The sequence below is a fragment of the Sphaeramia orbicularis genome, chromosome 12 (genome assembly GCF_902148855.1).
Source record: "Sphaeramia orbicularis chromosome 12, fSphaOr1.1, whole genome shotgun sequence".
Lineage (NCBI taxonomy): Eukaryota > Metazoa > Chordata > Actinopteri > Kurtiformes > Apogonidae > Sphaeramia > Sphaeramia orbicularis.
Genome location: NC_043968.1, coordinates 58008309 through 58019871, shown reverse-complemented (window position 1 = coordinate 58019871; position 11563 = coordinate 58008309). Strand labels below are relative to the sequence as shown.

At 36.7% G+C, this 11563-nt stretch overlaps 1 protein-coding gene across 2 annotated transcripts in view; it reads right to left on the bottom strand.

Moving 5' to 3' along the window:
* Positions 1-638: 638 nt before the first annotated feature.
* LOC115429427 (ras-specific guanine nucleotide-releasing factor RalGPS1) overlaps positions 639-11563 on the bottom strand; it is a 140777-nt gene continuing 129852 nt past the window's right edge. Inside the window, exons 12-20 of one of the 2 annotated variants that reach the window (XM_030148837.1) lie at positions 10839-10965; positions 8406-8557; positions 8244-8292; positions 6191-6271; positions 3623-3728; positions 3450-3542; positions 1917-2022; positions 1720-1811; positions 639-724 (exon numbers count right to left, since the gene is read on the bottom strand). In XM_030148837.1, the coding sequence (XP_030004697.1) occupies positions 695-724; positions 1720-1811; positions 1917-2022; positions 3450-3542; positions 3623-3728; positions 6191-6271; positions 8244-8292; positions 8406-8557; positions 10839-10965 (836 nt within the window). In that variant the 3' untranslated portion in view covers positions 639-694. The remainder of the gene's footprint in view (positions 725-1719; positions 1812-1916; positions 2023-3449; positions 3543-3622; positions 3729-6190; positions 6272-8243; positions 8293-8405; positions 8558-10838; positions 10966-11563) is intronic. The other variant, XM_030148838.1, reaches the window with a different exon arrangement.

Genomic DNA, 11563 nt, shown 5'->3' with positions numbered 1-11563 from the left:
CGAGTTCTGTCTTTTTTAGAAGAAACTCAGTCCAGCTGCATGTCACAGGGCTGAAGGCGATGATTTGTCACATGTACTTTAGTGGTATAATGATGCCTTTTACACAGCTCTGTTCTTCATGGTTTAGCGTTCATGAACTAGATATCCTCTAAGCCCATGAGTTCTGATGGACGTTGCTACTCCTCTTCCTCAATACAATGTTGAAATGCAGAAAAAAAAAAATCCTTCACCATCTTGACAAAAAGGTATCCTTTCCTTGGCAATATTAGTCACTCAACTTCAACTTTCCAAACCCGAGCTCCACTTGAAGTCCCCATAACACTGGTCTGCAAACCGAAGGTCGATATCAGTCAGCTAACACTGTTGTCCATGTCTCTGCACTGATGCAGCTTTTCACCCAGGCAGAAACCCAACATGGGCCAAAAAACTATGTGCTTGCTCACATGTTTATAGCAGCATAACAAAAGACAGTGAACAAGGAAACTCAGAGCAAAGAAACAAAGAGCAACCTCACAGATTTCTTCAGTTTACATCACACTTAGTCCATGTGCAGTCACACATCCAGTTCCAGAGAGTGTCCTCCAGTGTCTCATCTCAGCAGATGCCTTCCTGTTCTACTGCGCTCCATCATTTCATTATTAGACTCCAAACAAATGGCTTTGGCACATTAATGTCCCGCTGGTTAAGTCTGTTCTCATTCAAATGACATGAGGTTTGCTGGTATCTGTGGAGAGCAGAAGATGGGTTTACTTGAACTTAGCTTGACAAGGCCTTGAGAAACACCAGACATGGTCATATAATCACATTGTAATCCTAATTTCAACACAAGTCATTTCACTGGTTGGTTTGAGCAGTTTGTTTTGCATCCACTGTTCGACAAAAACTGATACCACACATGTCATGTGAGGCTAAATCTATTAAGCAGATTATCTTTGCATTAGACTGGAAACAGCTACATCCTACTACATCATGTTAGTAAAACTGTAGAAAAGTAGACCTCACACTTGTAGGATAATTTCTTAGCATAGAGCAGTTAATTGCATAATATGGTAATACATCATAATGTATTAGCTCATTTCAATGAGTTGCGTCAAATATTCCAACGAAACTATCTTAATACTACAACTGTGTTGATGCTTGGTTAAACCATAGAGATGTTGATGTGAGTTTCATCTTTGCCTCTCTGGTGTGAAGTCCAAATTCACCAAAATATGACTGCAGAAATATGTGTTCACTTCCTGTCATAAATTGACAAAAGACGCCATTGCTATTGGAAGATAACAACTAAAAGTAGGTAACATTAATCATCAAACAACAACAAAAATATAGAGTGATAATTAGGAAACAACTGTACATCCTTATGTTACAGCCAAAGAACCACAGTAACATCAAGTGGTGAAACATACAAAGGACGTTACATCCAACAAGGGTTCATGGGAGCTGGTGAAATCCTCAACATGTTAGCAGTGCATGAACTCCAATTTACATAACACTACTAACCCAGAGCTGAGGTCTTGAATAGTCTCCTGGCAATCTGCTTCCAGTCATTAAAAAGTTTCCAAAAAAATATTTTCATCAAGAAAAGGAACTAGTACTGTTATACCGGAATCATGTGAAGTTAATGGTTTTCAATATTTCAGATTTAGCTAATCATATCATAAGAGATGGAAAAAAGATGAATTAAGAGGATATGGTGAATGTTCATATATTCTGACTAACCTGAGGTCTGCTGCTCCTACAAGCCTCTTCCAGGTTTTTGTGCCAGATGATTGCCGAAAACCTGGATCCTGTTTGGAACTTGTAAACATTGCCTGTGAAATGACACAAACATGACACTAACACCAGTAAGAACACTCATCTTGTTTGAATATCTGAGCTAAAAAAGAAGCAGAGAAGGTAACTTTAGCACATCCCACCTTTGTCTGGGTCATTGAGCTGGAAGATGTTGGGTCTGGCTGGGTCGTCTGGCAGCACCACCATCCATCCAGTCACACACACCTTCTTACAGGGGCTGGACTTGTACTGTGGCAAAAAGGACCGGATTTACCTTAAACATGAAACAACTGAAGTCATCTGCATCAAACAGCACAATATGTACCAGAACAGACACCAACAGACTATGGTATGTTATTGTATCTTTTATATGTGGTCCTGTTCCTCTCCGGCCTCTATCATCATTATTCATTATCCATATAGTTGTGATAGTGTTTATTATATAGTTCCATAAGCCACTTTTCTGTGGAGATCCTGGAAAAAAAGTGAGATGGTGATCCCACCCTTGTTTCCACCATTGACTAATTTCCACATTCAAGCCAAAGCAGTAACAGAGGTGAGACAGGCTGGACTTTTACACAGTGGACCTGCATTCCAGAATCAAAGGGGCGGTGACGCAGTGCAGCGTATAGTGTGACATATAACTTGCGTGTTGGAAATACCCCGAGCATAGCAGTGTCGCTGACCTCTCCAGAGGTCCACAAATGTTAGCATGGATAGAGTCCTCCGCCTGAAGTGCCGTCTACCCAGTTCGACATCTTTCTGGTCGTGTTGAAATGTTTGTTTATTGTACATGGCCCACGCTCATTTTTAAATTCCCCCCGGCATGTGGGTTGCACACGCAATATGTCATCAAAACATCACACCTTAGTTGCGGAATGAGAGGTGTTCCTTTTCTATAGTGTTCCGGAATCCTGGTTCCACCTTTATCACTGCTCGGTTACTACCTCCAGAGGTGTTACAGAGCCATGATAAAGGTGGGACCAAATGATCCCACCATTTTGTTTACACAGACAATAATAAAAGGCGAAATATTCCCATAACAGAAGTGCTGTGGTGGAGGTTTTTATTATTTGTACTAACAGTTGCAAAAGTAGTAGTACATCCACTATTAATACTTGTATTTAAAGTAGTAGTATTAACAGTTATGGGTATTTGTACTAGTCATTGGTAATTATACCAGCACCAATTGTTCCAGTTTGTAACTGTTCTAGTTCAATTTGCTGTGCATCCATGTGTCTCCCCCCTGTCCCCCCCAATTCTTTCTCTCTCTCTCTCTCTCTCTCTTCCTTTAACCCTCTCTCATTAACCCCAACTGGTCAAGGCAGACGTCCATCCTCCAGAGTCGGGGTCTACTCCAGGTTTCTAGCTGTTAAAGGTAGTTTTTCCTTCCACAGTCACCAAGTGTTTGCTCCTGGAGGATTCTGTTGGGTTTTTGTAAATTGGTGTAAGAGTGTGGTTTAGACCAGCTCTAAATGTAAAGAGTCACGAGATAACTTTTGTTACGATGGGTGCTATATATAAATAAAATTTGATTGATTGACATATTTTATTGTGTCATACTTTATTGCATTCTTGTGTATCGTTTTCTCATGTTCAGTCTTATTTATTTGTTATCAGAAAAATAATGTATTGCACTCATATAAATGTTACTAAGGAGTGTGACATGAACTTACGTGTTTCCTTTCAGAGGCCCTCAGTGCTTTTGCTCCATAGAATGTCAGCATTGATCCAGACAGAGTGATCCAAAACCGTGTCCATGATGACAACTGCAACAAAACAAAACATTTATTCATCGGACATCTGTCTACAAGATTAAACCCAAACAGCTCAAACATTAGCTCCTCACCTTGGGCTTGCGGCCCTCTTTCAGCAGAGTTTTCCTTCGGAGGGGCCCTTCGATGGTCACGCTGCCGGCTTCGCTGCAGCCGTAGCAGGAGTTGGCAGCAGAAGAGCTAAAGGTGAAAAATAGGAATTAAACGGCATCAAGGTTTTCATTTTAATACAACTCACTTTTCCTGTTTGGTCCAGAGGAACTAACCTGTGTGAGTTGTTGAATTCAAGACATGGAATAAAAGAAAATATAATTAATATAACTAATAAATATGAACTATTTATGACCTTTCATTTAACAGCATCAGTGGAGAGTTGGGGAATACAGATGAATTTTCCTACTGTTGTTAAAGATTTGGAAAACCTGAATACACAAGAGCCCTCTATGTAATTTAGGATCTTATGTACATGATCGTACCCACAGAATTCTGTCTAAATAAGAAAGATATAAGACTCGGATGAGACCATCTTCTTAGATTAAGTCTGTGTTGGAGTCTGTGTCACTAACGCAGACCAGAAGACCTGACAAAGTCTACAGTGAATATAAATATTGTCATGAAAAAAGAAAATGGCTGATATCGTGGATGCAGTAAACTTAGATCGTGTTTACTTCAGAAGCTGAATTAACTAACATCAACAATGACTGAGTTCCTGCACAAAACAGACTCCAACACAAACTTCTGCAAACAGACGTGCAAACACAAAGCTTAGTTTTGGTAAAATAATTTTGGTACCGAGTTTGAATTGGGCATGAATTCTGCAAAACAATCATAAAAAAGTGGAGAACAGACTGATGAAAAAAATGATGAAAAATGACCAAAGTGGATGTGTAGAATAATATGGTGTACGTACTAATGTATTCACAAAATTGTATGACAATGACAGTATGACCAGGCTGTCAGTTTGTCAGAGACAACACATGGAGCTTTCCAGCATTAGTTTCAATGTTGTTGTTCTGATAAATAGATACAAACACTACAGTCCCAGTTTGCTGATGAATCACCAGCATGAGAGGTTGAACAATAAGTTCATGTTTTTGCTTCAGTACTGCACATGCTATGACTTAACATATTTCATTATTGCTTAACCCATAAAGACCCAAACATCCACTGGCAACCAAAAGAATTTAATAATCTAAACTGTTTAATATCTGTTGATCCACTAATCCTATCCATGCATGTAAATAATTGATGTAAAATACAGTTTATCATCTTTTCATGGTCATCAGATATGACCCATATGGATGTTCAGAGGCTCTGTAGTTACCGTGGAAATACCGTCATTTTGTAGAGCACAGGTGTCAAACATGCGGCCCGGGGGCCAAATCCGGCCCGCCAAAGGGTCCAGTCTGGCCCTTGGGATGAATTTGTGAAATGCAAAAATTCCACTAAAATATTGCCAATCATTTTAGTTCAGGTTCCACATTCAAACCAATTCAATCTCAAATGGGTCAGATCAGTAAAATCCTACCCAATATATAAATACTCATAAATACTCATAATTCCAAAATTTTCTCTTTGTAAATGTAAATATTTTCATGTATTTACACTAAAACAAAATATAATTTCACAAAAAAAAGTGAACCTGTAATGTTTTAAGAGAAGTGCAATTTTAACAATATTCCACCTGTTAATAAATGTTTTGTGTATTTGTAGACCTACTGTGATCTGTAAGTTATATATAATGTACATGTGTACATGATAAACTAAAGCACAACATTGTTAAAATTACACTTACTTTTTCAGTTTGTTCATGTTATTCACAGCGTTTGAAAGAATAGTTTGCAAATATAAAGATTTTCATAATGTAATTTTACTTTTTTCACTCTAAGACAGAGAAAAGTTTGGAGTAGACATTTATATATTATTATGTTATTATTTTGCTGGTTCGGCCCACTTCAGATCAAAGTTAGCTGAATGTGGCCCCTGCACTAAAATGAGTTTGACACCCCTGTTGTAGAGCACTGATTCACCAATAAAACCCATGGAAATGGATCAATGACAGACGATGGAGATCCTTGGTTTATGTTCAGTTAATGATATATTGTACTGAAAAAGTCACTTTTTCTTCTGTTTTCTCTGTTTTTAATAGAAAAACCCTCAAGTTTAATTGGAGCTGTTATGAACATCTACAAGATCAACAAATTAATTTTCGTAAAATACCTGATTTTCACTTAAGAATACAAAATACAGAGCATAATATTAGAAAAAATTTAAATAATTGAGAAAGGTTAAAAATAGATAAAATTCATTTGGGAACTGCCACAAAAGTGTCCCTGGGTCTTTATGGGTTAATAGAGGAAATGTCATACCAGTGTCAAATCCTTTAACAGTTTTAAAACCCAGTCTAAAATCTAGTTTATGTTTGGGAAATCTTTCATTTAAGTATTTGAGTTTTGAACAGAAGGGAATTTGATCCATACTTTTGGAGGTAATGCAAAGACATGCTTTCATCCACTGCTTTGGAGCTAAAGATAAGGCTGAACGGTGCAAAAGGTCACAGTGAGGATATAAGGCAGGACAAAGTACACAGGAGTGACTGGGACTTTTATTGGTAGTCATGTGACACAGTCCTCTGGTTGTACCTGTAAACATAGCTGCGGCTCCGGGGGGAGTTGCGAAGCGGGACCCTCCAGTTGGGGCCCAGTGTGGCGTACATGCGGCCCCTGTTCATCACACAGTGTCACAGTCAGTCTGATATTGGCTGTTTGAGTCACTTTGAGGTGTTCATTTAACACTCATTCATAACAAACACAAATATACAGTATGATTAAATCTAAACACTTGATGCTATTAACATTTAAACACACTTATATCATGTGTATAATGAATGTGTTGTAAAGACACAGATATACTTCTGATACCAATTTAATAAAACCACAATGTGAGGAGTAGAAATACTATTTTTCTTTTTGGTTGTGTATCCCATGTGAAACCAGCATATGGACTTATAGCCTCATGTATTATTCTGTGCCACAGAGCTTTATTGTAACCAAAATCTGAAAACCCACACATAAGATGTGTTCGTACAGAGTATGAAAGTTTATTTATGAAAAGTTTATTAATTTAGTTCTTATACCTAAACAAATCCACTGGTTTCATGTGTTGGCTACAGTTACAAGTTCTTTTAGGAGATCTAACCATAAATTTGTGAACTAATGTTTTAACCATACGTCTTCCTGAGCCATGCTGGATTGCATCAGCTATGTATGTAAAAGATTAGACCTAATTTTAGTAAAACAAGACTTAAAGGTTCAGTAATTTGCACAGATTTGTGTGACGTGAATCTGTTTTCTTCTGGATGTTTGATTGTTGACAGTGGCTAACTAATGTCAACAAACAACCAGCACAGAACAGACTCTAACACAAAGAGCAACTCATACATAGTGAACATTTACAATGAGAAAAGCCACTACAAAAGCCCCCTCCCGTCACTTGGAGAGCGCAGACCTCTGCCAAGGCAGACCAGCCCTCCACTCCACCAATCACCACCAAAATTTAATCATTTGTTCCTTGTGCCAGTATCAACATTTCCTGAAAATTTCAGCAAAATGCTTCCATAACTTTTTCAGTTATCTTGCTAACAGACAGACAAACAAACCCTGATGAAAACATCACCTCTTTGGCAGAGGTAATTAAAACCTAATCTTTATGAGCTATGTATTCCATAAGAAAATATCACATTGTTCACTAGTTAGTAAAACTACTCCTGCTCATGATGGTGTTGCATGACCAAATGACCAAATAATAAAGTCTGAAGCAAAGAAAAACTGTACATTAAGGAAAAAACAGTAACTACAGGAGTGTTTTACTCATGTCTGACTCCAGAAAATGGAAGAAAACACACCTGAGGTAAATTTGTCCTTCATCTAAGTTCAGACAATGTGTTTATTTAGCACAGTTCATCTCTAAATAGCAGCCAATTTAAAAGTTAAACCTCTGTAACTATAAAGTTAATACTGGGATGAGTTTTGGCATCAGAATTACATTTAATGTAGATTTTAGAGCTGCAACCGATTAATCAACTAGGTGCTTGAAGTCAATGCAAAAAGTCCCGATTCGATTAATAGACTCGAATTGATTGAAGGGAGATATTCTATTGCAGTTTTCCTGAACTGAAGCTTCTTTGTGCGTCACAATAAGTGTCCGTGTGAAACACAACAGTGGAACCAATGTTTAACAGCAGAGAAATGAAGGAAACAAAGCTTTGATTCAGGAGAATTGTGGTCGAATGATTTTTTGGATCACTTTGAGTCGATTAATCGGTTGCAGCTCTAGTAGATTTAGAGAAAAAACTAAGAGTTTTAAATACAATCTATATTTATTTAAAGATAGTTTTACAGTTTTTGCATCATATTTCAAAGCTAAACCAGGATCTAATTATTGTTGGTGCAATCCAGCCGGACAGGAAGTCATAGTTTGATTTCATTTCATGTATTTATATTTAAAAAAAAACTAGAATAATGACACCAGGACCTATTAATTATAAGCCTTACTGCAGGATTTGAGATGAAAAGTGTTATTAGATAAAATATAGGCATTTTTCTCATTGCATTGCTAACACAGTTGCATATACATATTTGTTTAAAGAGACAGTAGCCAGTATTCTGTGCTCAGGGTTGATGATGGAACTCTCACCTCTCCATTCCAGGTGACAGCTCCTCCCCAAAAGAGCTTTCACTGCTGCCTGTTCAGAAAAAACAACAGGCCATTTCATGTAAATCAATTATTCCTGCTGCACTGAGGAGTTCAGTGACACTTTTAGATGTGAACAGGAGTTTGTGGGTGTGTTGTACGTACCTAGTGAGAGGCCGTTGGACACTGACGTACTGTGCGGATCGTTTCTGACGGGGCTCTGAGACTCTAAGAAGCTGTCGTCCAGCAGATGTCGTGCTTTCTCTATGGGAAACGTGGCGCTCCTGCTCTCCGACATACCGTACTGACACATCATACTGTGGACGGTCACAGGGAAATGTAGTGATGGTACAAAGCACGACACACTCAGGGTCACAGGGTCATGTGAAAGATTTATTCATTATGAGGACGACTTGACCAGGACTCTTCAGTCTCAGTATTTCATCTACTATGTTCTCATTCTATACGTATGTGCATTAAAACCTAAATACACTAATTACAATTAATTTGATCAAAATCTAAAATAAAAGCATACACTGTTCATTAAATAACTAACTTCTTTATTTATTTATCTTTTTTGTTACTATATTTTGGTGTGATTTTGTTTTGGACATTTTGATTTTAAAGGATGAGTCGATATATTCTTGTTGAAAATATTAAATTACATTTTCACATTGTTGATTCCTGTTTCATTATTTTATTCTTCTCACAGATAAACTCTACAGATAATAAAATACAGTGGTCTCAGAAATTGATTATTATTTTAATCATTAAATGTGTGTTTTATGAGTAATTCACCAGTGTATACATGAATTTTGGTACTTTCTGTAGTTTAACATTTATTTTGCAGGGTAGCTTGTGAAAATATAATTGGGTGCTTCTATGAAACTGGTCGCTAAAAACAGGACATGTGGGCTAAAAATTCAAACCAGATGCAGACTAGTGTTATGAAGCAAGTTTGGAAGCACTTTGGGTCTATTTTAAAAATAAATACTTAAGTACTTAAATACTTACTGAGATAAAAGAGAAACAATTTTTCAGATAAAACACATTTTTATATTATTTTACATTATATTTAATACAAAAATCTGCATGTAACACGGTCAAAAGGACACAAAAAATTAGACACTACCATTTTTTTTAATATCTATTCTCTCACAGGTATATTTTGGGAATTGAACTAATTATGCAAGGGAGAGTGTTTCACAAAAATGACTGCTGTTGCAAAATCATTTGCGATTTATGTGCGTTTAACTGGGCAGTTTTTTTAGTTTTTTTTTAACTTTGTAAAAAATGAAATGAAACCGCCCATTAACTGTTTATTAAATGGTTTAGAAGCTGAACAGTCAGTACATGAATTATTAAAAAAGAGATAATGCTGAATTTGTAACCTGAATGGGCTATGTATGCACTGTATCTCAAAAGATAAAATGTGTAAACTAGAAACAAAAAAGCAGAAATATTAGGGAAAAAAACAATTCATTATATAATTATTAACTTAGTGTTAGTGTAGTAATAGAAGTGTGATGTCAAATTGCTGTATTTGACGTAACTATGTTCTAGTTTCTATGTTTAATCTGTGGTTAAAACAGAAAAACTGTCATAACTGTCATATCTGCTACTGGTTTATTCATCATCCACCTCCTCACCTCATAACATTACTGCATTACACGACCACCACTATTGTAAATAGGTTTGAATTATATTGTATTATAGTTTATTGTTTATACAACTTATTTATTGTAATTCTATTTTAGCTTTTTTTTTTTTAAATAAATAAATTGCGTGCCATTTGAATTAAAAGGTGAGAGACAAACTGTGTCTCAATTCTCTGTATATTCTGTCCATCTAATGAACTGACAATAAAACATCTCTGACTCTTAACTATTTCATGCATGAATTTTGAGAATCTTAGTCAATATGTTTTTCTTACGTGATTTCATTCCTCTTCAGGCATGACAAAAACAATGCAACTGAAATATTTTTATGAACCTATTTTTCATGCCGTTACAAAAACGTCCACTCAGCTGGACACCATGTGTTTAATTTTTGAAGCAATGAAACCCATCATCAGAAAGTGATAAACTGTGTGAAAATGATGAAATAAAACATTTTTAATGCAGCAAATCTGATGTTTTCTCACATTTGAACATACTCTAATACCAGTTGTTACTCACTTCATGGAGATAATTTGCAAAAAAAAAAAAGAAAAACTTTTTGTGTAAGAAAACTGTTAATTACAGGCTAATAATTAGCAACTGATTTACACTAAAACATGTCACTGCAGATCAGATTTATCAAAAACAGCAAAGTTACAGTAATGGTATGAATTGCATTGTTTGTGATGATGCATAAGTGTTCACTGTGTTGGCTGATGTGGAACTAAAACAACAAAACCCATGAATATACAAGAGAACAGCTGTAGAATAGCTGTCCATTCTAGTGACCACTATGCATGAAAGGGTTAAATCTTAAGCTGCATCAGTCCACACATGGCTCAAACGTAACTCTAACCACTAAACGTGTCACTGAAGACCTGACCTGGTGGATTTTACTTAAACCGTGGATCCCACTGTAGGAAAGACTCGTTGTACTCACTTGTTCCCCAGGCTGTGGCTCTTCCTGTGGTGGGATGGAGGGGGAGTGGGGATGTGAACGCCCACGGAGGCGTCTGGACATGTGGGCCGGCGGTTGTACCTCATAGAGGCAGAGACCTCAGACAGACCTGGAACACAGCAAACGGCTCATCACAACCTGCTACCACACTGCGCCATGACGCTCTGGAAATGGACATGCATTTTTATTTACTCTGGATTTAGAGTTTAGGTTAATTTTAGATGGTTCAACGAGTACAGAGGTAGTTGAACTGTTATGTTTAAGAACTGACTGGTATCAGTTTATATGGTATAACTGGTGTGACTGGTATACGTTTTTATTTAGTTATACAGGTGTTGTAGAGGGAGGTCTCTATATAGAAGTTGAAAAAAGGAAGGACGAAAAGACAGAATGAATATAAAATAGGTATGAATAAATATGACGACAAGAACTTCATATCAGTCAGTACTGTTTAATATCACTATAAATGTCAAAGCATTATAAAATACTAAAGTTTTGTCCTGAGTAAAGTGTGAAGAAACCAGATGGTTATTGGTTGTTTCAAACTATTTTTTTTTTGTCAGAAATCCACTGAAATTGAGGTCCATCTAAATATTTTTTCTCCCTGTGAGATATGCATACATACAGTTGCGGAAAAAATTATCAGACCACCAAAAGTCATCAAAAACAACGGTTATACAATGAAGTACTAACTCCTGTGTGAACAG